General features: G+C 41.2%; 1 protein-coding gene across 1 annotated transcript; it reads right to left on the bottom strand.

Annotated features, from left to right (window-relative positions):
• Nucleotides 1–149: 149 nt before the first annotated feature.
• On the bottom strand, nt 150–27,240 carry MTTP (microsomal triglyceride transfer protein). Its single transcript, XM_010163180.2, has 18 exons — nt 27,127–27,240; nt 22,121–22,308; nt 21,395–21,538; nt 19,314–19,421; nt 18,440–18,556; nt 17,084–17,223; nt 16,077–16,227; nt 12,518–12,675; nt 11,671–11,839; nt 11,001–11,108; nt 9,807–10,019; nt 8,525–8,736; nt 7,794–7,891; nt 7,571–7,692; nt 6,574–6,801; nt 1,996–2,120; nt 1,495–1,665; nt 150–558 (listed from the first exon to the last, which is right to left on the bottom strand). Exons 1-18 carry the CDS (start codon nt 27,185–27,187, stop codon nt 390–392), a joined length of 2,682 nt encoding a protein of 893 aa, XP_010161482.1. The 5' UTR covers nt 27,188–27,240; the 3' UTR covers nt 150–389.

The following is a 27,240-nucleotide window of genomic DNA, read 5'->3' as shown; positions in this document are numbered from 1 at the left end:
TCTTTATACATCATAATTGTTCTTACTGCATGTCAAAAACATGGACTTCTGTATTCCCCAAGAAAGAAAAAATAAGGGATTATTTTTGCTTTTGGCATGAAAAAGTAAAAATAAAGAACTAGCACGACCCTTAAGGGAGTGCATGGAATACTACCAAATTGGTCTTTATTTGCTTAGCTTTTTTTTTTTTTTACAAAAGTCTTAAATATAGGTTAATATGTAAACACTGTGCACGCGCTGCGAGTTTGATCCTGGCCTGTTGAAATCAATGGCAAATTTCCCATTAACTGCAGTAGTGCAAGATCAAGCTCCAAGTTAGCACGGCACGTACAAGCCTAAGTCATTGAGGGAGCCATGGATTCAGGAAAGCAAGAGCTTAGGTGCTCGTTTCAAAACCAGTTGCTGGAGGAATCAGACTTTGTGCCAAAAACCTTCCTGCACATGTTGGAGTTTTCTTGATGGAGAGGGTACTCGTTACCTGCCAACAGTTCTACTTTCCCTCTCCTTGCAGTGTACCGTCTGCCAGATGGTAGACTTTCATACTTAGTCACGTAACGCCTGTAAAGATACAACATGGTGGTCTGGCATTAGCAAATTTATGTAAAATCTGTACCCTGGAGGTGAGGCTAGAGAGAAAACACTTTACATACAGACAAGATTACACTTCCACAATGTGCAGGTATAATCAGAAGATGGTTTAGTATCTGCAGAATCACAGATACTGTTTTCTTAGGATCCCCTGGAGATCCTTGAGTTCTTGAATTCCTCTCAGGCTTACCATCTTTTGGATCAGAAAAGCCTGAATGGAAATCTGGCACAGGCTCTGCAAATGTTATCGCCCTTAGGTCTTAGCGAATAGGGATTAGGAGGGAGTGGTAAACCCAGCTTCTCACATGACAATGCAATGAACTACTCTTTGGCTACTGGAAAGCATCTTTTTTACCTTATTGTGCAGTTGTTTTAGCTTTCAGGAAAGTTGGTGCCTTAATAAAATATGATAGAACATGACGGTTGCAAGAGCTTAACACACCAGGTACTTTTGTTGACACTGGTAAATAGCAGATGATGAAGAAAACTTTCCACTTCAGCTAGTTTATGGCTATGCACGTCCTCTCTCAACAGTGTAACAGAGAACTACTGCTGGCAAAGCTTCGGGTCACAATCTGAACTGGTTATACACAGTGGGAACCAGTGTCCTGCCAATTCAGTTAGTTAGTACTTGCAAAACCAAATCAGAAAATTGGACTAAAGTGCACATTCAGAGCAAGGTGTCATCTTCCAGAAGGTCCTTGCTGAATCTCAGGGGTGAGGGACAGGGAAGAATGGGTTAGCAGAGAGGTTGGTGTGTGTGTAATAGCCTACACTGCACCTTACTGTGTTAGGCTGAAATTTGCCCTCTGTTGTTAAATCTATTGAGGCTGTAAACACCTAAAGTGCCAGATTTGGCAGCTGCCTGAAAGGATGCTTCAGAAATTGTGTGCTCTTTGTTCTTACCTGAACGGAGACTCAACTCTGTCCATCTGCATACAGACTAAAAATGGGTACTGTGAAAACTGCACCGTGGAGATGAAGTCTAATGTCGTTTCTACTTCCAAAGTGGTTTCCATACCAGTTTTTACAAAGAAGGAATCCACCTCAATGTTACCAGCTATAAACATGGCTACCCTGCAAATAAATTCAGGCATTACAATTAATTCAAATCACATTAAGAAAGAAGAAATTAAATTGCAAACAGTCCTACCATCCATACATAAAAACTGCCCTCAAAGGAGCCTGTTCTTTAGGTAAAGGTATATAAATTTATATGAGACCAGTGGCAACTGGTATTACCCAGGTGAAAAGGAAAGAGAAGTACAAATGTTCTCCCATGCACAGAACTGTTACTTAATTTTAACTCATCTGCAAGGTCTTTTATATTATACTTCTTCTCATTGGGACTGCTGGGGCTCAGGAGCCTGAGCTCTACAGCTATACAACATGGTGGGAGTATCTCACCGGTTCTTGACGTTGGTTTTGGATTCCCTGTACCACAGGCTGAACTCCATCCCTCCCGAGATGTCGATGGCCAGGCCACCCAGGAACTCCGTGCTGGCCTTGGGCCCGGACTGCAGCTGAATCTCCTAGAGCCGTCAGAAAGCACAGGTAACCCCCCCGTTACTGACCGCAGGCCTCAGTGGTCTCCTTACTCCCTTTTGTACTGCAGTCACGCCACTTGTCATTTTGCAGGAACAAAGAGGAGTAGAGGGCTTTTCTGAAAGGGGGAACAAAGCACTCCTGAGGTACCTCGCTTCCTCGAAAATGGGATGAAGCGAAGGCGAGGTGCCTTGCGTCCTTCCCCTCTCCCCTGTGTGCCAGCTGGCATAATTTCTGCAAGGAGTATCACTGCAAGGAGCATCACAGCCTCTGTCTCCACACAAGCCTCACAAAGGCTCCGCTGGCAGTCCAGCCCAGTTAGATGAAACGCCTGGCTGGAGCCCCAGCAATGGCACAGTGCAGTCTGACTTCTTCAGCCCCATCCTGGCAGTAGGATGCAGAGAGCTGCACGCAGTCGTGCGCTGTGCAGGGGCTCCGAGCCCACCACATGGCACCAATTACATCTGCAGTGGCTGGGTGGCCAAACCCATAAGCTAATGCGCCTTAATTGCCACTGTGAATTTGCATTTAATGCGTTTTCCATCAGCCATCAAGTGTGTTCACGGCTTTTTGAAACCTCTATGCCTGGACTGGAAACACATCAGGTGAAGCCCGTTTCGGAAGTGATAATATAGCTCAGGGTCATGGCAGCTCATTACTTTTAAGGTTTGATACACAGCCAAGATTTTAAGGTTCGCTGAGCCTGGCAATCTAACTCACTTTATGTACTTGTTCTGCTTCCCTAAGAACTAGTGGATTAATTCACCGTTTTAAAAAAACCATTAAACTGGGAAAAGTTCATTTTGATCATGTCCCTTGCATACAGGACACTTCCTCCTCCCTCCCAGCTGGTTTTCTCCCTCCTCCCAGGTTTCTGTGCCTGTGGTATTCTCAGCACCTGTAATGCTGTGTGCATTTGTAGGATGTGTGAATACTCAATTTCCTCCCCATTTTTGATGTCCAGGCACCTTAAAATTCTCTCCTCTTCTTAGCTATTCAGTAGCCCAGTGGTTCCTGGGCTGTCCTACGATTTAAGAAAGAAACAAGCAGAGACAATTTGGCTTCCTAATCCCTGGAGCAAAGAGCAGCATTTAAGGAGGCTTTTATTCAGAGCATTGAAGTTTTCCTGCCATAATCGAGGACTTGGATAATTATGGTGGCTGTATTATAGTTACTTTACCTTTTATGTGTCTGAAACAATCTTGTTGGCAGAACCAGCTTGGCAGTCAGTTGTTACTGAAGTGGGCTTGAGATTTAATGTAAGAATGCAGTGAGCTGGCTGTGGCTTATAAATCACTTTAAAAAAAACCCAAACACTTTAAAAAGTGTGGTCACACTGTGCTCTGATTTTTAATTTTCACCCAAGTGAAAATCATGGGTTGGAATTGTGGTCTTTTTGAAATTAAAGGGAGTTTTTCTGCTGACTGCAATGGGGCAAGGAATACTTTCTTTGTCAGTCTGTTTAGGTATGGAGATAAAGCTTGTTTTACTTTATTTTACTTTGTTTTTAATTGGGACAGAACTGTTGGGTAGCTGCTAATGAGCAAGGATGTAACAGTATACATTCTGGCAGAGACATGTACACACAACCAGGGGAGCAGGTATTTTTAGATGCATTGTCAAATTGCACCTAATAATATTTGAGTAGGCTTGGTTTGCAATGGCTTCACATTTTAAGGCTTTAAAACCTACCTAGAATTAAGCCAGGTTTGTCACTGAAACCAGCAGAGAAGCTAAGGAGCACTTGTCTTGTGTTATCCTAGCTCATCTCTTTCCTTATTTAGAGCTGAGTCCTGTCCTTCGCTTCATGTGCAAATCCCATCCAGGCTGATGGGAGGTGTAAATCACAGGGACCCAGCCTCCACGGGAGCAGTATTTTTCTTTCCCTTCCTATTTTAAGCTTTGTGTGTCATTTGCAGTGGAAAAATGTGATCTGAAGATCAGATTCAGTAGCTTGTTACTGTTTAAAATGCTGAAATGTGCTACACTGCAATTTAAAAAAAGGTTTTTTATGAACTGCACTGACAGTGCTACTGTAATGGAACGCAGAGACGGCTGAAACAGGCACTTCTTTGGGAACTGGCTATCTTCCACTGGGGTCTGGCCTCCAAATGGTTTCTCTGACCTATTAATACAGTATTTAATTTCTCTGTGCTTTTGGCAGGTGGGTTGCCTAGGAGAAATATTAACACTACTGAACTTTAATGCAGGTGACTTAGGAGTCTCAAAAACAGTTTTATGAGAGCTGTTTATTTTATAGAGGGAATTATAACTTCTGGATGGTTATTAGCTCTCAAACAACACTGTGAACACTGGCGATGGCTGTAAAATACACTCTGATTTCAGTTTGTGAAGTTATGTGAGAAAAGATGTTACAGATGGTGGGCAGGAGTGTAAGCTTTAGAAGCAATATTACTAACTTGGAAATCACCTCTCTAAAATGTGCCTGTTGTGATTACTGCAGTTGTAAAGTTACTGTAAGGAAGCTATTTTTCCAGGGGGGAAGTTATTTTGAAGATTTGACAACACTTTGAGTACAACTCAGTTTTGGTCTTTCTGTACAAAATGATCCTTATAAACTGTAATAGGGGAGCAGAACTTTTCTAATATTTAAAAATCACTTTTCTCAAAATCAGGCTGTACCAGTATAAAAATTGCAACCCAAATATTACACAAGCTCTTTTCTGACAATTCACTTGCCTCATTTTTAAGCTCCAGTCTCGGCTTCCAAGACATCCTTTTGATGTTTGATCTCAACTGTGCTGTCTGTATCTTACATTTGTTTTTTGCCTGTTCTGAAATCACACTGTGAGCAGCTGTGGCACTCTGAGTTTTGGTATCATAGAATGGGCACTGTTTCCCATGCTTGGTTTTCTTCTTTGAAAGAAGATAAATCCACATTTGGCTTGGTTGTCTACAGTATGAATTTGTAAAGGGGCTTATGTTCTCGGCAAGGCCTACCCATGCTGGCCAGGGAAAGTGCCTTTTGAGGTTGACACTTTTGATTGTGTCCACTGCTTGAGTCCCAGAGAGCTTCAGTAGCAACTGTGCTAATGGCAACCCAAGAGAGAAAGCAGGGTGGGATCCTATCTCATCACACTGCTGCCCAGAGAGCCAGTGACTGACTGAAAATGTTACACCTTGAGATTGTTAAAAATGGCACGCAGTCCCAGCCCTGGTGTGCCCCAGACTTTTGTGAGGTTCTCCAAAGACAAGGAGTGGAGAATCTGCTGGCTAGTAGAGCTCTGACTCAGCCAGGGTATGTATGGAGCTTGGTGCATGCACAGCAGTTGGAAATATTTAGTTCTGTAAACACCATGCTTGTATGCTCAGGACTGGACATGATTATCTTTCTCACCTCTGCAGTCTGTTTGTTAAATAGGTCACGGTAAAGTTTTTGCCCATAATCTGCGTGTGAACTGTAAAGCATTGTTGGAATGAGCTTTAGTTAGCCAATTTGTGCACTACATGGGAAGCCCTCTAGACTTATAATACCGTTATAAAAGGGCTGAGCTGGGTTCAGGATGGGGACAGCTGTCATGTGCAAGGGGTGTTTCTGTGTAATTTTGATCAGAGTGGATTTTCTCATCATCTGCTTTTGGCATTTTGTTTTGCCAAGAATTAAAAGGGAAAAGTAAAAAAGTAAAGTTCAAGCCTGCAGATGTTTCATGAGCTAAAGACTGTTGTTAAATCCACAGGTTCTAAGGAGATTCCTGCTTTGGAAGAACAAAAATATCAAACCAGATGCTGGCCCTGTGCTTTCAGAGAGATGTCTAGTCCTAGTTTTTAGTCCTCCAATAATACATTATGTAGCCACTTATATTTGTATATAAGTCTATATTTAAGCATAAAATTAACGGACCATTTGGGGTGACAGTTGCAGAAAAACTGTACAGTCCTCATTTTAAATCCTGGTTTTGCCTAGCAATAAGCATTTGAAATTTGGACCTTGAGCACTGTTCTTTGAAGGTTAGTTATCTGGGAAAGTCTGAGTACCAGTGATTCATTCATTCGGTACCTGACAGTTATTGCCTAACTGGCCATAAGGTCTCTGGACAACTTGTGCAGCGGAAAACTGAGGTGGTCACATGGGACAATACTGTATTACAAGAAACTGTGGGAGGGGAGGCCATAGCCGACAGCAATATGAGTTTTCTACAGGAAACTCAGTTGGATTAGCTTTTATTCAGTGTTACTTTGTTTTCTAGAATAAAATGTGTTCTCACCTTTGTTCTAGACTGGTTTTCATGTAATTTCATTCGGTTTTTCAATACCTGTGACTTTTCTATTGTTCCCATAGTAAGAGAAGCCTATGTAACATTGTTCAGGTTTATCAGCATTGAAAAGAAAGAAAATAAGATGTCCTACCATAATGGTGTGGGGGAGGGAGCATCTGTGCTTAAGAGACAGAAAAAGAACCAAACAGTGTGCTATTAGTACCTGTGAGTAATCCGTCAGGAGGATAAGTCCTTTCACCACGTTAATGGGATCTCCAGTTGCTGAGAACATTTTAGACATTAAATCACCGTACCCTTCGAAAAATGTAACTGGCCTGAGTTGGACATCAAACAGAATGGCTGACATGCCAGCAAAGGAGTCCAAGTTTTCCTCGCCTTCATCAGGAGTCGCAGCTATTATGGACTCCAGACCTTGAGCTTCAATCACCACCTAAGAAGCAACAGTGATGTGGAATCAATGAAAAAACTCTGCCTGACCCAGGCTGTTAACAACCCTACACATTTTCTTAATGTCTAAGAGCCTAACTGTAATTTGTGTAGTTCTGGACTAAAAAGTATGAGGTTAAGACTTAAGGAAACTAGGTAAAGCAGCTAGAAAAATGGAAAATAAAATAATCTCATGGCATGTTTTTTTCCCTTTAGGTACAGACCTCAATCTCAAGCCTACTTTTCTTTCAAACAAATTTTCCTTTATTCATATGACTATTTTCCACAGACAGGTGGGAGAAACACCCTAAGATGTTCCACTGCACAATTTTTGTCCTCTACAAATTTAGGGGGGTTATAATGTTGAAGGTACATGCCAACATTAAGAAAAGTCCAAACCAGAGGCATCTCATTTAAATCTCTTTGATTCATATGTTTGATCTACTCTTTCCATTTCCATTCTGTGTTATATCCAAAACACAGAACTTGATTTTTCAACTTGCAAAACTTTTACTGATTACATTAGGTAAGCAGTATAGGCTTTAACCAGAGACAGAACTTGATATATGATACAGAACAAAACACCTGTCTTTTTGGTAAGGGCAAACATGTGCCTCATTGGCTGTTTTGAGTTTCTTTTTCCCCTGTTATTGTCTTGTTCTCTGCCGACTGCAGCAAACCTTATAGTCTTAAAGCATTAGCTGAATTGATTTAGAATTTGTAAGAAGAGGACCACCTACTGGCCTAGTTTTAATGTACAGTGTGGCAGTTACCTGGCTGGCATGAAGTTCAGCATTTCTATCAAAAATACGGATGTTCATGTTACTTCTCCTTAAAATGCCAGACCCTGAATAGAGGATGTCAAGGCTGTATGTGGATGATACATCAGGACCACCTTAATTAAAAAAGAAAGAAGGTACCTGTGACTAAACTAGTCAATTAATCAAATGTTTGGGAATATAAACAGAGTGAAAGGGCAGTTTAATGGTTACATACGTGTAATATAGCCAGAGTAGGCAGAGGAAGAGCCCATCTTGGAAAAGCGATCATAGTTATGAGCACGCATGTCCTTCAGAACTTGCCGAACTGTTTTGCTGTGGAATTTCAAAACAAGCAAACAAACAAAAACACAGAGACACAAAAATGTTATGGTACTGAATGTATTACTGTTCTGTAGAAATATCAAATTTGAAAGAGGGTGAATTTCCCAGTAGGAAAGAGGATCTTCAAAATCCTCACATTTTCACACTAAAAATCTGCTCTAACCCAGAGTCTCTTTTTCAGTTTCAGCTACTCCCTGCAGTCATAGCAGTTAGAAAGGCAAGCAAAAGTCTTGCTCAAAAATTAGTGGTGTTTGGAAGAAGAGATGTTTTGATTATTTTCATTCTAGTGCTATGATGTTTAAAATTTTCCTGGTTCACTGGTTCTTAAAATATAAAAGCAAGGGCCCCGCTGAGAGAATTAAGACCGACAGGTGACATTTCTACAGTAATGCAAGTTAGATGCCTGATTTTCATTTGTACCTCTGAAAACACAAATAGCTATTAAATTAATGTCATTGAAATGCAGAGGTTAATTCTGAAATACCAGTACTCAAAAGTGACACAAAAATCTGGCATCCTTTTACAATCTCCTTAAATTTTACAGTAGTAATTAATGAGAACCTGTGTGTTCTTTGGGTTTCTACAAAGAAGTAAGGATAAGCTGTATTTATGAACTTGATGTACCTTGAAGGCATTTCAAAGTGAAGTATATCTTGGATCATGGAGAGCATATACTTGTTCATTTCCAGAGGCAGTTCACCAATGGAGAGCAGGATGTTTTTCACTTCCATGTAGGATGGGTTACTGTTTAAGATGATAGCAGCTGCAGTGGTTCGCACTGTCTTTTCGTGGACTTTACGATTCTGGTGGTATATCCTGTTCATTGTTTCCTTCACCTGGTCAGGAAACAGAGTATTCAGTCAATGCTCACACAGATGACTGGGCAAAGTACAGATCGGAATCTCGTTTATAATATCAGCTTAAGCTAGCTCCATAGCTAAGGCTAATACATAAGGATATATTTTCAGCACCCTGTTTTTCATGGTCCTTTTGGAATGTATGAGACATGTATGCAGCTCACTGACCACATGGGCAAGTGGGGCATCTGTTATGTTCTCTCAGCTGAAGTCCAAATACAGCCTTTCACACTGATTTTCACAATGGGGCTGTAAATAAGTAGGAGCAGTAAAATCAAAATACTGTGGCAGTGGTAAGATCAAGAGAGAAATTTCCTTGACTGTTAAGCAAATATGTACTTTCAGAAAAAAAAGAATCTTGCTATTTTAATTTTCTAGATAGTGCCTATGGTGGCCTTGTGTGCCTGAGAAGGTTGTGACACATCTTTGTTACAGGTAGGTCCATGGAGAGCCGTGTAGCCCCACTGACAGAACAGCCTCTGGCATGTTCATTGCAGAGCAGCACCCTGACAACCTCAGTCCCAGCTGCCAGCAGTAGGTATGAAATGGAATGCAGGATAGTGCAGCAGAGGCAGGACCTCATGTTCCACTATTTTGTATGTCTTCTCTTACTCTTGGAGGCTGCAAGGTAAGATGCAGCTATTTTACCCTTCTCTTACTTCATGCATTCTCCCTGGCTATGTGAAAGCACAAGAAAGAACAGGGGTTATGCAGGTGCCCAGCGTTGCTAATGTCTCCTGTACATCACAGAAAAGGCAGTGTCCTTGCAAAGGGGGCCCAGTTTTCCCTGCAGACTGCCTGCCACCTTCGATGGCTGTGTGTGACTCTGGAGCCACTAGCACTGACAGACTGGGAGCTGGGATTTGGCAACCTGGAAAGCATAGAGTTTTCTGGCTGGAACTGAAGTGTGTATAATAATTACCTAGAGGTAAACCAAACATGCATGGGGCAACTTTAAAAAGAGTGGGACTGACAAATGAACTCTATTTATACTTTTTGTTTAACATAGTCTCTTGCACTTCTTTTCTTGGGCAGTATATTTTTCTTACCTCTTTGGTGAGAAAAGAAGGATCATATCTCTGTAAGGCAGTGGCAGCAACATTGCTCATGGGCCCTTCCTCTGACTCAGCGTACTTCAGGAGTAGTGGAATTGCTTCAGGAAGGAGTGCATTCTTCAGTGCCAGCAGGTACATCCTCACATTGTCATCTTTCTTAGCCTTCTCCAGTCTATTTAGAATCAGCCTTTTGGCTTCCACAACAGCCTAAAGAAAATCAGCAGCATGTTTAAATGGTGATCATAAACCTGCCTTTTTCCATCACAGAAGTAGGAGGGGCAGAGCTGAGTTCTAGCCTGTTTTTGTTTCAAAGCATCATTGCACAGGGTTAGCAAAGGTGTCATTTGTAAAGTGTATGTCAGTGGCTTCCTTCAAGCATAACCAAAGTGGCTATAGCTACAGTGACACCTGGTCCATAGACTTATGATTTGCTAGCTGCTCCTGCCCTGATTCAGGGACTTCACAGGTCTCACTTGTAGGGCCAACATGTCCCCGCAAAAAAGACAAGGGAAGTGTTCTGTAGTGCTTCAGAACATGATGTTGTAAGAGTGCTTGGCAATAAACAGGGGAAGGAAGAAGGGATTCCTAAGGGCCCTGCAGATGCTCTGTGTCTTTTCAGCAGTGTACTGCAGTCCCAACAGCACAGATCCAGCAAGCAGCACTGCCTTGTCTGATCATCCTCCATCACCAGCATCCACTCAGTCCGTGGCCAAGGCAATAGCCTTCTTCCTGAGTTGTTCTGTGCAGGTTTGGGGCAGAGCTGAGTACTTGTATCAATGAATTTTCTTCACAGAGCTGGAATAACCTTAGATGATTGCAAATATTAAATAAGTCCCAAGTTTTCCAGTGTTTCTCTGAGGACATGCAAAGCTTTTGGACAAGGGAAGCACAAGTACTGCTTCTGCTGACAGACTAGGCAGTGAGAAAAAGTTCTGTCAAACAAGAGCAAATTGGGAGAAACCTACAGAAAGGGAAAGAGACCAGATTAAAGCCCAAAGATTACAATATAGTTGTCCTTATTTAAAAAAAAAATCCTCTCTCTTTCAAACATAGGAGTTTATGGGCTTATTTTAAAACAGGGGTGAATATGCTTCCCGTGCCTCTCATGCTCTCCCAGTAACATCAGCAGGGATCATTCACATGTGTTGCAGACCAGAATTTGGTCAGCAGTGAACAGCAGATACTCACAGGAAGCTTGCAGCCTTCTCTGTCACACAGCTTTCTGATGAGTGCTCCCATGACAATCACAAGAGTTTCTCTGATTTCTTCATTTGCGATATCACTCTTGAACTTAGCCTGTTAAGCCAAAGCAATGCTGTTACCCTCTCTGTCTAAATATGATGAACCACAGTCTGTAGTGGGCTGAATACTCTCCCTCATTTCCTGTCAACATTAGTGCAATGCAAAGGAGTGATGACCAGAGTGGCCTGGGCTCAGGCTAAGCAGAGCACTGCTCTATTGTTACACATAATAACTGACTGCAAAGTTACATTCAGTGTTTCAAATTTCAAAAAAGAATTTTTAAGCTATGGGGTTTTTTTTAAAATGTAAATGGTTGCAGGACTTTGATAAAGCAACAACCAAACAATCCTCAAATTGTTTTGCTAACACTCAGAATTATGTTTTCCCAGTAGTAGATACTGATAACATTTACAAAGTAAATAGAGTTTCAGTCTGGACCTATGAATTTTTGTTGTTTCCAGGCTATATGGTACCGGCATACTTAAAGGAAACCCTGGAAAGGATAAAGAAAGGAAAACTGGGAACAGCAACAGCTGTTTCTTTTTCCCTTCCCCTTTGATAGGGCTGAGGCTCAAGCATATTAACTCCATTGCATTTGTTTTATCCTTTGACTTACAGTTAAAGATTTCAGCAGCATTTCACTGGGGTGAGAAGCAAATCCACAGGCATACAGGAATCGCTCCTGCAGGGTAGAAGTGCTTGCATCCTTAAAGTCAAGAAACTCCAGTATGGCCTCCAGCGATGCTGGGGTCTGAGCGAAGGTTACGGCATCCACTACCTGCGGACTACAAAGAAGTGGAAATGAACAGATCATTGTAATGAGCTAGGAAATACTGAAAAGACTTGGCTGCATACAGGAAGAAAGAAGCCAACATGCTGAAAGATCTCTTAATTGCAGGTAAGAGACAGAATTTTTTACTCTTGTTGGAAAAAAAACTGTTCCCCTCAATTCTTCTGCCTCAAAATGGTAGATGAACTCCAGGAATTATTCATATCAGTGGATAATAATATTTTAATTGATGCAAATGTGGGACCAAAAAAGTATTAAAAAAACAGAACCATCCAGAGTGTCTTTAAGTTTACAGGACAAGGTTGTAAATGGAAAAAAGTGTTTTATTTCTACATACACAATGGCAACTAGAGAACAGGCTTCTGTGCCACCTGAGTTACTCTCAGGTTTGTCTCTGTTGTTCACAGCTGCTATAATTTGTTTGAAAGGCATGTTTGCCTTGCATTGTAGATACAATCTTGGTGGCTGAACAATGCACTGCAAATACAATATACTACAAGAAAAAACACAGCTTAAAAAAAAAAAAATCATTTTCCTGAATACTGGATGCTGAATACTGGTTTTGCATTGCTAGGGCATCACCAGTAGAACTGAATCTGCTTGCATGCAATTTACCTTTCTGCAGTTTTAAGTAACTTAAACCTTTTTGAAAGCTTGTTCATTGCTGACTTACAGAAGTTCTTTATTTTCACTTCTAATAATCTGTAGTATCTCCTCTTTCGTAGCTTTTCTGATGTTCTGAATGAAGGACAAAAAGCTTCTTGCTGCTTCAGCTTTGGAAAGTTTTTCAGGATACATATGTTCTCTGATGCTCTGCCAGTGTTCAGAAAGCTGCAAAATAATTCACATTATGCCAAATTGCTCAGACTGTGGTTTCAGTTCTCAAAATCAGACTTACTAAATGTACGTATGTGGACCAGCTATTGCTCGAATTAGCTGAAATCCAATAGATCACTGATCCTTTAGCTAAGTATTATTTAATATATGATATCCCAGTGCAAATATCTTTGAAACCTTTCTATAACTGTCTCTCTTTCAACATTTTAGTATTTTCCTGATAATGTACATTGCCTTAAATGCAATCTGTTTTGGAACAAAACATGATTATTTACACTGTAACTGGAATAAGGTGAATTCTTTTCTCTTGCAAATTTACTGTGTTTTCTGGTGCAGACAGTGTTTGCCTTCTGTTCCCATCTTCTCCTTAGTCAGTTTCTTAAAGTGGGAGATACACAATCCCCAGTTCACAAATTAGTTGTATTTTCTTAGAAGATGGTAATTTTGTAAGTGGTTACTGTGGAACAGGAGTAAATGTCCCATAAGTAATTCCCATTTCTCATTAATAAACTTTCATAAGATGGGGAGAGATGTGTACAAAATGATAGGTAAAATGATATTAGAACAGGTATCAGCTTCTTCATATGTTGTTGCTGTATTTATTCCACACACCATATTTTTGACCTGCATGAGCCAGCATGGTGCCACAGTACCTATATCTGTCCTTCCAGATACACTCCCATAAGAAACTGGTGCAGATATTTTGACCTTTCCTCTCTCACTTGCCTTTGCCTCTGTTATCTCAAATTATCAAGAACATTCCTTGGTGAAAACTCAGCTGTTCTTTGCAGCAGTGTTTACTGCAGTTTTCCCAAGTGGGAAATAACACTAGCACCCATTTGACCTTTACTAAAATACTTCCCCTCTTCATGGGTTTTGTATTAGGCAATAACACTTGAAGTAGAATAGAAGTATCATTCTGCAAATAGAAGTATCGTTCAGCAGTACAGAGTGCAACTTCCATCAACTGTAACAAACAATAATTAGGCAACAATGATTGAGACATAGGATATTTCCTGAGGATTAATGACCAGCTGGGAGGAGCTCATGTTCTGAGGCACAGATGGGTCTGTTAACCTCAACTGGTGATTAGTGCTTAGCACCAAGGTCAGTGTGGCTATTACAAGGTGAAATTGGATAAACATATGGGGCACTTTCTATTCCCTGCATTGAAGGTGCATCATAGCCTGGCAAAAAATCTCTAACCTCATCAGTCCTGTATTTTCTCCTGTGCAGAGCCCAGCTGTGTGGGTTGCTTTTAGTCAGCTTAGCCCATACCCTAGAGATAAGCAAGGCAGGAGATGCAAGCTGGAGCTATCTCAAGCAAAAGAGAGTGGAAATCAAGTCTTCCTCTTTGGGGTGATGCTCTTACCATTCAACCACTACAGGGAGCAGCTGCCATCTCCTGCAGTGACCATGAGTTTAAAAAACAGCATTCACAATCAACTTTTGCAAGAGGCCTCATTCTCCTGATGTGAATGTCAGGCAGCTTGGGTTGAATAACCCAAGGATTCAGGCACAGATGCACACACTTCCACACGGCATCTCTGCTGAGCTTAGACACAAATCTCTGTCTCTCTGACAGAGAGATCAGACCAGAGGTCTTGTGGGCACTCTGGGCAAATTCAAGCCAAACCAAGAAGTCCTGAACTGAGCAGGAGTTGGTTTTGAATGTCAGTGCCTGACAGCTGCTTTACCAACCTACAAAGGTTGGCTGCACAAGACAGAACAAACCCACCTCAATTTCAGAATGGGCAAGCATCCGTTCCTGTGGGAACCATGACCATAAAAAAAAGTAAGAACCATGAGCTCTTCTGAAAAGAGCATGCTTTGTGATGTCTAAACACAGAAATCTAGCCCTAAATGTAAATGTTGATCGTAACCTCACAGAAGCTAGTGCTGCCATCTGTGAAGTGCAGATAGTAATGGTTATTTTACCAAATCCATAAAGATGGAGATAAGACCTGTTATGATTTTAAAAAGCTTTTGAAAATGTAGAAGTGTAGGGCATAATATGTCAGCATGGCATTAATGTATACTATGATATATAAGTAGCAAATGTTATGTTGCTGCTTCGGATACAGTGTTCTGTTTATAGACCCATCTTTTCATAGCACTTACTGTAAAATACAGTGAGAAAGCAGGACTTCATTCTCATCGTGCCATTAGGTTTATAATGACATAGCTCAGTCTCCAAGCAGTGCTCTGGAATTATACCCTATGTTTGTTATCTTGGTCTGGAAATTATCTCTATAACTGTTATGACAAACTTGGTTCCAAGTGACAAATTGGTCAGCACAAACCCCAATGGACACAGTCAGGGGAAAAGCACCTGTCCCTGCTCTGTATAAGATCCCTTGGTGTTCCCTGCTCAGAACTGCTCCAGCATGCATCCAGCATCATTTCTATTTCATTTCCCCCATCATATTTTTTTACCTTCTCTGCAGCTCAACAAGCATTAGACAAGATAAATTATTACAGTGCAATGCTACTTCCAAATAACTACCAGAAGTTCCAACATAGTAAGGTATTGGTGCTCATAAAGAGTATCTCTGGAGGATTAAAATTATGTGTGCTAAGTAAAAGCCTTATCTTGCTTATCAAAAACTGTCAGAGAATAATAATCTTTAATCTTCCCATTCACTGCTAAATTCATTACACAATGGTAATAGCATTAAAGCTGTTTGCTAAAAATCACTGTAGCAATTTATATTAGTTTATGAAAAATAGCATCAGTAAAGCAAAAGATGATGCATTTACAGTACCAAGCTCTTTGTAGTCTTTAGATGTCTTAAATATTAACAAAAAAAGTTGGGTTTTTTTTTGGCAGGGGAAAAATGAGAACATTTTTGGCTTGCTAAGAATACTAAAGCCCCATTTTTTACTTATAAAATATCTAGAAAGTCTTTTAAATAAAGGACTTCCTTCAGGGTCAGTAGTAAAAGGCAATTCCCAACAAATGTTTAGCCTGCCTGAGGAATGGCTAACTACCTTTAATTTCTAGGAGCAGTTCAACTCCTCCATGACAGAATTGTTTATAAACACAGGCCAACCATCTTAAAAGTAATTTCCCACTCTGTCCCCCAGAGGAAATAAGCTCCTGCCCACTCAAGGTTGACAAAGATGAGATAAAAGGAAAAGGTGGTGTATTTTCTAGTGGTCTTGAGAAATACTGTACTCAGTCTTTGAAAGAGATCAAAAAGGTTGGTACTTTTAGACATAGATCTTAAAACACTGCATGTGGTGGAGCACCATTGCATTACTGCCATGCTGTCCACTCTGGGGCGTGTTTTATATTGCTGTGTTAGACCTATCCTGGTGGGCTGCTTGGACAGAAACTTCTTTCACACTTGTTCTGCTCAGCTGCCTGACCCGACCAGCCTGTGTTTACTTACTGAAGGACACTTTTTGCATTCAGATTTGACTGGTTCTGCTACTAGTGGCACAGCAATGTAACGGGAGTCCAAGGTCTTGATAACACTGGCAACTTGCTTCGCAGCAATCAGTCCAGGCCCAGCTTGTACTGACTTCAGTTCCAGTCTCTGCCTGTGTATCCATACAGTGAAGACATTGTTAGAGCTCAACTCTTAGAGCAGAAATGCAGAAATGATGATGAGAGGAAACAAAAAACCCCTCCACAGACCAAAAATACAGAACACAGACTTATTGAAGTCTTATTTTAAAATGTTGAGAACATGGCAAGTCTATGGCTTTTTCAAGGTAACAGAAGTATCTGATACCAACAGAATTACTGATAGAGTATGTGGCATAAAATACCTAAATAATAGACTTTCTGAAGTATGGATTTATAGCACCTGGTAAACACCCTTAAGTAACCATATATATTCTGATACGTTTCATATATTTGTTTGTAAGAAGATCTGGAAAGTGAGATTTTGAATGTAAATTTTTTTAATATCATAATGCTAAGGAGATGCCTGAATCATTTATCTTGTATGAGTATCTCCAATCTTAGTGTTTTAGAGTTTGGAGTCTAGCACAGATTTAGATTTCACTGTTGTTTCCTTTCTATGCAGCAGATTTTGTTTTCTATACTTCTGAACTTTCACTTACTGGAAATGGAGATCTATTGGAAGTATTTCTTAAGAAATGAGAGGACACAGAAACAGAACACCTACGTAAGTAATGTATTGCTTAAAATGTTTTGGCCAATTCCAGCTGTTTTCATTTAATGTCTTATGAGTGCTGTTATTTACTATTTGCAGTATGGTAGAGACCTTAATCAAAGTCAGACTAGGTACCATATGGATACAAAAGAGATCTAAATCCTTACCTGGAGAGTTTACAGCCTTAGGTCTTGATGCTATAAGACATACACATATAACCTGACTTGAACCACTAGTCCTGCTACCATCAATGACAGTCAAATCGCCCAACTTACTTTGAAACTATTTTGGCCCCTGTTTTTCGTCGGGAATTCAGAAGCAAAACATAATTTTCTTCTGCCTTAATGGATTTAATGAAACTGTCTTCCAGCACATAAATTGTGGCAGATGTGGCTTTTGTACTGACATCTAAAATCTGAAAAGAATTAAAAAATAAACCATAAAAAGGGCTGATCAATAAACAACAGAATAGGAAAAGAGCTCACAGTTCCAAATCAGGGCAAAACTCATAATGAAATAGAGCCAAATGAAGAAGGTGCATGTGGGTTGACAACATCTCAAGCCAAGCCTATAAACCAGGTTCTCAGTAATTCCTTCTGCAACAAGAAGCCACTCACTTCTGCTCCATGTGTTTCAAATTCAATACATACCAGGGGAAAGAAAAGGAGGAAGAGAGGAGGGAGTGATGGAGCAGGCTGCAACTGAGAAAATGCCTGGTACTACGCTTAGTTAAAAATACACTTCAAATAAGATGAGAAGCTTTTCCAGGGAGATGTCTTGTAAATAAGATTGTCATGTTCACACCTAGGAAGCAAAGCCAGCCACCTTGCTTGATCTGTTTGTAAACAAGATGAAGTCTTCGTGGCAAGTGTGAAAATCAGGAATTCAGTCATAGTGTTAAGGTGGTTTATTAACAGAGCACATGCTACCTTTGTACTTCTCTGAGCTGAGAAAGGTCAGTTATTGATGTGGAGAATCCCAGTGCCTTCAGCATGTGTCCAGCCTGCAGTCAGTAGTAAGCACTTAGAAAGGCATTCACTAGTAGTGGAGGACCCTTAAGGCCATAGCAGGGCTTCAGTTACCTCCACAGCCCATCTCCTACATTACACCTCTGCATTAGGGAAGCCTTTGACCTTCCAGGCAAGCCTGACTGGGCTCCATTCAGGAGTCAGCGTCTTGCCTGGCATTTATTGTGTACAGTAAATGCTGTGACTTAGCGGCTGGGAAAAAGGTTACTGTTGTCACTGTGTCTGTGACTGCATATAGTATTTTCCTCCAAAGAAAAAAGAACCTTCACATCAATTAAAATTTCAGCACAGCCAGGACAAAAGTACTGTAAATCTGCATAGAAACTAAAATATGTTATGGATGAGATCCAAAAATTATGCAAATTGGTGTGCTGTACTCAATGTCAGATGAGCCAAGGTGGTTTATACAGGAGGAGAATTCATTTCCTCTTCTACCCATGGCTACTACATATGAAACTTGAAATACTACAAAATGTACATGTAGAATTTGCTTTCTCTAATGCAAGAGAGGACTTTTAAGAAAAGGTAGCTATCTTAGTGATAGCTACTAAGAACATATTTTAAGTAGGCAGAAGAGATTTTTTTTTGTTGAAGAAATCATACCTGGTTGTGGCTGGTAAATCCTTGTTTTTCTATTTCACAGGAGTCCAGAGCTTTTACTTTAGTTACTTGATCTTGCCTCACATGGTAAGTAGTATTGCATTTCCCAGATATGTCCACCTTGAAAAAAGAGATTAGGACAGTTTCTTGAATTTTTCTTTCAGACCCCAGAACACCTTCCAAAGATGAACTATTTTCTCCATTGCTGGAATCCTGTACCTAAGATGCTGCACTGTTTGGGTTTATTTACCAGTTTTTAAGGTATCAGTGTTTCTAACTACATGCTTTGAATAGGCAGGGGTACTTTTCATTAGATGGCTATGAGAGAAAGTAACAACATTGGTTTAAACAAAAACATTATAAAACACCAGGCAGTTGGCACTATACTCACAAATTTGAGTTAAATTCCAGCTTTGCTCATGTGGACAGATGTCCACAGCAATTTAACAGTGTGACGCAGGATAACGGACGCGGCTAAACCATTGTTAACTTTGTGTGGATGCCCTGTTTGATTTAAAATGGCCTAATCCATTTAATTGAGCTTAGGAATCAACCAACTTTAAACATCAGTATAATGTCTTTTATAGTGACCTGGTTTAAGTTGGTTTATTATCAAATTCTGCTAAACTGATAAAAGCATTTTAAGTCAAATGGATTTCACCAATTCTTTACGTTAATTGCAGCAACTTAACTTGTGTCACCAAATATTCAGAAGATGGTCTTTATGTCCCCAACCTCAAATGTGATCGAAGGGCTGATTTCTGTCACAGTTCTTTACATTCTGAAGTCAGCAGGAGCCACAGGTCTGCCTGTCACAGAAGACTGGGCTCTGCCTCTTTCTCTGATGATGTTTATCTTGCCAGATATAGCATCATACCTCATGGGCAGCACCAGAGTGCAGCTGTAGCTGGAAAAGGCTAGCCAGACCTCTCTTAATATTTTGAGTGAAAACAGGTTCATTTTGATATGAGTAGAAGTTTTTGACCTGTAGGAATAAAAAACAAGTATATAACAAATCTGGTTAAATAAGAAAGGAATAGTGAGGATCCTCTCTAGAAAAATTCTCTTTACTTTTTTTCTGAATGGGAAGCTGAATTTGGACCTGTTGCCCTTATTTAAGCAAACTCCAGGGGCTGCAGGGTCTACCAATAACAGTACAAACATGTTTCAGGCTTCAGCTGTACCTAAGTACAGTTTGAGTGCAGTGAGCATCTTTCCTCCTGTTAGTTAGAGAGAATTTACAAGGGAAATGGGAAACTTTACATAATTCCAGAAGTCACTAATTTTTATGCATATTCCTCAGATAATCCCTCCTCACGGGGGCATAATATCTATTGCACTTTAATCACAGATTATAAAACCTCAGAATGAATCATAGCTAAATCACAGTTAGAATGACTTAAATGACGTGTCAAACACATCACAACCTTTGCACTTCATGGGTCAACTGTTGTGCACAAGCCTCTCCTCTGGTAACAAGACTTTGCACCTCCACTTTGCATTCAAGGTGCTTTAAAAGTGCACTTTTTTCGGGAACTGTGAGTACAATCAGCATGTTATCTCAGGGCAACCCTGGGAAGTGAAATCACTGTGCCAGGGATGAAAGTATCACAGCACAGAGAAATCATAAAAGAAGTGTACAGACCCTGTTACCTGAGGAAAAGCCTTAATACTATATCTCGATCTTAGCATGTGAACTGCTTAATGTATTAGGAGCAGATGTATTTTGACTGTTCTTCTGATACCTCTATCCTCATTTAGGGATGTGTACAGTTGGGAGCCAGTGCTGTCCTGTTTCTTTTTATGTTGTTTAAAACTGATGACAAGGCTGAGTCTGAAAGTTACTGAGCAGGTCTGATAGCAGCTGCAATTCAGTAGGCTGAGCTGGGGGCCAGGGTATGTGCTCAGTGCCTATTTACAGCAGGAGGTAAAGATCCTGCTGGGATAGAGTGTCACAGCCCTTACTCCGCTCTGCAGAAGAGAAAAAGGCGTGTGACCTTCAACCTTCCTCCTTTCTCACCGCCCCTTTGCCCACGTCCCACCTGCCCACTTGCTTGGGCTGTGGAGGAGAGAGCAAGGCTCTTGGCCTAATGCCCCCAGCCACAAGCAACAAGAGGGTGAAAAAGTGTGGAGAGGAGGCAGGAGCAGCCATGGCTCAAGCCTTGCTGCTCCCTGGCCAGAGCAGTAGGCTGAGCACAAGGGTACAAGTGAACAGCTCCTCAGGGGAAAAAAGTGGGGGAGATGGATTTACTTGATTCCCTTCCTGAGCAAGACTGGGACTCTGAGAGCTACAGTTGGACACAGGTGCTCCATTGCTCTCCCAGGGCAAGCTACAAAACCCAGGCACACACCAAGACACACCTGCTCACTGTCCTTTCCCGTTTTATTTTTGGAGGCAGTTCCCAGTACAGAAACAACATGAAAAGCTGTTTCAGTATCAGACTCATTAACTTGGGACTACTGAAACTGCAGGTGACACTGAAGTAAATAAGCAAGCCAGAGAGGTGGGAAAAGCAGTCATGCTAAAATATTTGCTAAGGGTTTAAAGTGATTAACACTGTTCCTCACAGACTCAGTATAACTTCCCTCATGACACACTGTATCTCCTTTTCCGCCTTCAGACCTCGGATAAAATCCGGGTCTCACTGAAGTCAGCAGCACAAATCCTACACAGCAGTTGTGCATATATCTGCATGTGTACCCATATATTTGTGGCCAGTCTGCTGTTTACCTCAATACTATACGGTGTTCTCAATGCACAGATCTTGGGTTGGAAGGGCCCCTTGTACAGGTAAATTACAGTCTGTTCTAAACTACTGTATTTTGTATAGAAAGATAGGACGTGATGGCATATTAAGAACATTGAGAGCATAGTAAATTGGTAAATTCTCCAAGCCTGTAAGAAAAGATTTGTCCCAGGTTTCCTCAGGGATTGAACTTTAAAAGATGGGGTCTTACTTTTCCACGGACTAGCTCAAGAACTATGGGCCTCTGCAAAGCTTCCAGATGTTCTTTCCCAATGATCTTCTCTGTGCTTTTTCCTTTGAAGATGTTCTTAGCAGCTGGACGTTCATTCACATTTTCAACTTGAACATCTCTTATCTAGCAAAGTAGAAGCAGAGAAAATTCATGTACAGAGCAGTCTAGCATTGACCTGGGGTAGGCTGGGTAGACTAAATCACCTAATACATCTTTTTTTTTTCTTCATTTCTGGTTCTGATAATTAATCTTCCATGATTATTATGTCTATGTTTTCAGAAGAAACCAGCACCCACCACTGGGGAAATAAGCGGCAGAAAAACTCACCGTAAAGCCAAGTACCCAACCGCGTTTTTATTTAGCAAATGTCATGATTTGCAGCTAGAACCAAGGACTTCAGACAACCTATTGCCCCTCAGGTAGGTGCTTGCACACCGGTTGTTTGAAGCTATAGAAGCTAAATGAAGCAATTTTGAAATATAGGAGATATTCTCAAGTTCTGGCTTATGATATTAGTTATATTCTTGTGCATTCTGATTCTAAAAGAATCAGCATATCGAAGAAGCTGGTTTTAGTTGATGAGACTAGAGAAGAATAAAAGATTTAGCTCATCTTCTGAAAACATGTTCTTCAAGATTACATTAGCAGTTAGATAAATGCAGAAAAGATTGGGCATGGTTTAAGGTGTTTGATAGCATTAATTACCGTAATTTTGATCAACTGGTCATCATCATTGTCAGGATTTCTCCATAAGAGGTTGACATCCACACCAGAAGAAATCCGGTAGCCTGCACTTTTCTGCAGCGATGCTTTCACCCGATCAACATACACGTCAGCCGAGTAAGCAAATTGATATAGCTTGTCATTATTTAAGCTTGGTCCAGTAGTGTGCCCTGTTTGAGAAGTAAAAACAACCTTAGTGTTTTAGAATTGACTAACTCACATAATCTGTCATTTTCTCTAAAAAACACCTTTAGAAAAAAATATAATAATTGCCAACAAAAGATTTATGGGACTGATCCTGCTCCTCTTGATTACAGATGTGTCCCACTGGAGCAGCTGGGGTTTTTTGTGATTAAGTTGACACTAATCTGATTTATTAAAGACAAGAAGGTCCACAAAATCCTTTGTTCTAACTCTACACTTAAATTAATAAAAGAGAGTAAAATTCTTTACTTGGATATGTTAGCATTAGAAATTAATCCAAAATTATTTGCAACTCAAAATACTGTAATTAATCATGCAATTTGTGTGCTTAGATGCACTGATGTGATTTGCTGGAGCCAACAGAAATTGTCCTCTTCACCTCTTGCATGCTTATTGTGAATCTTCCCAGACAGCCTTGCCCAGGGGTGACATGAATGTAATGAAGACATTGGGAAAATATTTTTGGAGTAAATAATTGAGGTCTTATTCTTTAAATTAATTAATTGTCCCCGCAGCTGTGCCTCTGCTGTTAAACAATGTCATTTAGGGGATATAAAAAGCCAAATTCTAGCATAAATACAACTTGCATACCCAATTTATTATGCCATTTCCATCTGCATTAACAACAACTTAGACAGGCTGTTCCCTAGGGATTCGGTTGCACTCTTGTTAGAGTAAATGAAATCTGTAGTATACAAATTACTTTTATTTTTCCTTTATAAAACTACTTACTAACACATCCTTTCCTATCTTCTTTTTATCTTCTCTCATGCATAGGCATGTGGGGGATGTGTGGCACTAGTGTCACAACTCTTTACCCAGCCTCATGCACAGGAATTAAAACCATGCCCCTAAAATCTGTGGCTAAGGAAAATCAATTTCTTCTTGAATACCCTTTAAATATTTTGTCATGAAGGGAATACGTAATGTCCCTTTTCACTGCTTTCAAGGGCTTCCCTCCTCTGGTTTAGATGGCTACAAAGGTCTCTTCTACACAAGAAAAACTGATGAAGTAAGTTTGTAGAGGGAAGGGAAGGGAGGAGAAGCTGGCTGTACACAAAGTGCTGTTACATCCACAAAGTCAATACACATACAGTGACCTTAGGTGCTATCTGTAAGCAGCACGGCACTAGCCTTTTGAACCCGAATGCTGCACCACTGAATCCACTGGGAATTTCTTCATGGAGTTCAGGAGGTGCAGAGGAGAAACAAAACTTCACAACAGAGTTAATCTAAGAAAAGCAAAGTGCTGTCCTCAGGGAGATGAATCTCAGTCCTATGATAAATGCGGGGAGAGGGGGGGAAGAAAAAAAGAAAGAAGAAAAATCTATCAAAACATCTCAGACAAATTCTTAAGCATGCTGTAATCAATGTGTTCAAAGTCCCCTACAGACAATCAGCAGGCTGTCATGATTTATGTCATGTCCCTCAGTGATTCATTTGACTCTCCTAAATAAATTTCAAATCACTGCATTGGTAAAAGGGAAAACCAAAGTCTTTACATATTTCATGCTCAGATTTTAAATCCCAATTAGATAGGTGTACAGTGTAGTTCCAGCACAGCTGTTGGATACATGTTGGATACACTGGATACAGATACATCCTGTAGTGCTCAGAGAGTCCCAACCCCCACTTTTTTAAGGTTTTGCTCAGTCCCTTCCCCTGTTCACTCCCATGTCATAGCAGTAGATCAAGGTAAACTTCAAATAACTTTTTCCCCGAAGAAAACAGTGACCCCACCAAGCTTGGTCTGCAAGTTGCATAAACTGGTGAAGCTACACAGAACTCAACTGACATGCTCTAAGTCACCTGGAGATGTGGTGCAGCAGGTCTGGTAGTCCCGAGGGGAGCAGCCTGTTTGCAGGTGACAGCTCACAGCTGTGACTATTGATTTTTTTGCAAGGAGGCAGAAGCATTAATGTTGGCACAATGGGGCTCTTCTGGTTTTGCATATCGTGTGTGTCTGCTTGAAAACAAAGTCACCAAGAGGTGTACATCCCTTCCTTCAGGTTTCCTGTGAATTTCTTAGCCAGTTCCCCAATGCTCCTCACTCCTATCGGCTCTGAAGGTACACTGCCCTTCAGAGCAGAGGGTGCTCGGTGCCTACCCAGAGGTGGCTGTGCCTTTCAGGGACACCCCTGGTTCCTTGCTGTGCCTCAGAGCTGGTTGCTTCCTGGTTCAAAATGTCCTTCGTTTGCAGCAGTGCTAATGATTTAGTATGGGCTGAGATTTTACAAATGCTACCTACTGGGTGATTTCTAAACACAGAGGGTGACACAGTCCCATCTAAAGATAAAAGGTGGGGGGAAAGGCACATCTAAGAAAAATGATCTGGCTGCTGAGAGATGTGTCTTATTAGTTGAGGTGGATGATTGTGGTTTTGCTTCCTCTCTTTTTTCAGTTAAAAGCACCTTTCACCTATTCTCTTCCTTCTCCCCCAGCTCAACCCATAGAGCTTTTTTACATGTTGCAAGAGTTCCTTCCCTGTTCCTCCCTTTTAGCATTTGCTTGCTGCCACATATAGAAGAGCTGTTCCCTCCTGAAGGAAACAAATGAGCAAATGATGCAGCAGCTTCTTGCAAGTCTCATGGAAGAGATTAATAACTGCAAAGTATTTCTGGAAGCTAGAATAATACTAGATTCTGAAAGCTTTCACCATTTCATACATGGAAAACACTGCAGGAACCAGGGCAGAAGACACCTTTAGTTGCAAGACGTGTCACTGATGGAAAAGGGTGAGCCAGTGGTGGATCATGATAAGAGAAGTGGCAGGGATGAGGCAGTATTGAAGGCAGTCCCATGGAGTTAGCACTTACCCCGGTTGGAAATGGGGAAGCCAAGACAGTTGGATAGTGTGGTCAGCCTGAGAGGAAAGGGGGATATTGGTGGCTGAGGGACAGAGACACAGTGTCACTGCCCAGAACTGGTAGTCAAAACAGCATAACTACATTTTCATGCCATCTTTCATGAAGAAAACATCAGTACTGTTTAAAAAGGCATATGCCTACACCTTTCTGCTATAAACCTTTCTTAGAAAAGCCCTCTGGCTTTAGAAGCTTTCATCTGTGTTCAGCACAGTACTGGGACCCTTGCTGCCCATATAGCCATTGCCATTTCAGCTGATGGCAAATGTCCCACTGACCGAGAAGGGAGGAGAGATGGACATAAAGACTGCAATCAGCCATGCTGTCTTGGGGTCAGAAGTGCCTGCTTTCAAGGTGGAGTGCATAACACATAGTTTGACTAGTAATGTTAAGTGTCTGTCATTAAGAGTAACATGCCAAGTCTATAATTAAATCATGATACTGTATAATACAGAAGGTTACACTGCATGAGTAGAGACAGCTGTCAAGTCCTGTGCCTTTTATTAATACATATGGCATGCACAGCATGTGTGTCTCTAACTGCTTGCTGGCTCTACCTTCATAAATTATATTTGCCAGTGTTTCTGATATCAGATAGCTTTAAAAAGCAAAACCCATCCGCTTCTTTGAAAACATTTTTCAAGTGGAACTGCAGTAGGAAACTTTCATGTGTGCTGATCTAGCTGACTTAAAAGAAAAGAATATTCCTTCAATATTTCCAAAAGGCAGCGTGGGTAAAATACTCATCTTAATTTCAGCTCTGTCACTGAGGCACTAAGTGGCCTTTGGGCCAGTAATTTAGCTCTCAATCTCTGCACAAGAGAGACATGAGACCTGGCAGAGTTGAAGAGAGGAATAATTAATGAGAAAATGCTTGCTCAGTACCCTGGGGATGTCAAGTGACAAGCAAACATTACTTCATGTCAAGCTTTGCTTAATTGATATTAAGGAGACACTGGGAAGAGCAGACACCAGAAATGTGGCATGTTGGTGTCTAGCTATAAACATTACTTGGCAGTCTTGTGAAATACACCCATGAGCAGAGGAACTGCCTGCAAACTTTGGTGCTTTGTAACTCCTGTCGTAAGGGGGTACAGATGCAGGGAGGAAGGTTGCTGCTCTGTGCTTACACAGGTACACTGGATCCCCTGCAGGAAGCAGGAGGAGGCACCTCTAGAACCTTTTTAACAGTTTAACCTAGGATGGCATGCCCCCCCGCCTCATCGTGATAAGAACATCCTCAGTAAACAAAAACTAGGTGTTGGCTTATGCTTTAAGGTTGCTGCTCCTCTAAATTTAATGTCAGATTGTACATGAAGGGCCACGACTAAAGACACCTTTCCTTGCTTCATACACCGGCACTGCTGGAGCGGGCAGTCTCCAGATTTCATACCCTTGACCTTTGTCAGGACACCCGAGTAAAGCCCCGCTCCCAGGGCTTGTGCAGACATCCAGGTTTTCATGACTTATTGCAAAGCAAGCTCCCCATGAAATTAATGGCATGCTTGTCACTGACTTCAGTGGTAGCTGAGTCAACGGCTCAGAAGCTGAAGCTGGAGAGCCCCAAGCCCTTCCTGGCTCTGCTCCACCAGAGCACTTCTGTGTGTTTAACTTTTGAGTGTATGAATAGTCCCTCTCAAGTCCGTGCCCCCACAGCATGTCCTGACTAAGCAAGGTCAAGATCCCCAGTCTCCTGGCTCACTCCGCTGGCCTTGTGCACCTGAAAACATCTTCTCCTCCATCCCCTCTGCTGACATGATGCCACAAGCACTTAAACCTTTGTAATTACTAAGCACATGTTGTATTACTCAAGGACAGACAAGTAAAGAGGATAATTTTGGACGCAAAACAGATCTGCATCCACACAGTGGTTATGCTTTCGCTGAGCCAAAAACTGAACCCAGGCCGGTACAGACCTACCTTTAACAGAGGCTGAGTAGGTGGAAATGATGCAAAGGAACAGCACGGTAAGAAGAATCATGCTGGACTTCCCCAAGCTCCTGACTGCAGCATGAAGTGTGACAGTCTCCAAGC

The sequence above is a fragment of the Antrostomus carolinensis genome, unplaced genomic scaffold, assembly GCF_000700745.2.
Source record: "Antrostomus carolinensis isolate BGI_N321 unplaced genomic scaffold, ASM70074v2 scaffold25862, whole genome shotgun sequence".
NCBI lineage: Eukaryota > Metazoa > Chordata > Aves > Caprimulgiformes > Caprimulgidae > Antrostomus > Antrostomus carolinensis.
The sequence above is the reverse complement of the archived record's forward strand: the minus strand, read 5'-3'. Positions and strand labels throughout refer to the sequence as shown.

Coding starts and splice junctions, on each gene's coding strand:
- MTTP (XM_010163180.2), bottom strand. CDS start 27,187: ATGATTCTTCTTACCGTGCTGTTCCTTTGCATCATTTCCACCTACTCA. Junction 17,224..18,439: donor GATTTACCAGCCACAACCAG/GTATGATTTCTT, acceptor AATTCTTTTCAG/ATTTTAGATGTCAGTACAAA. Junction 6,802..7,570: donor CTGAACTTCATGCCAGCCAG/GTAACTGCCACA, acceptor GTTGCTTCTTAG/GTGGTGATTGAAGCTCAAGG.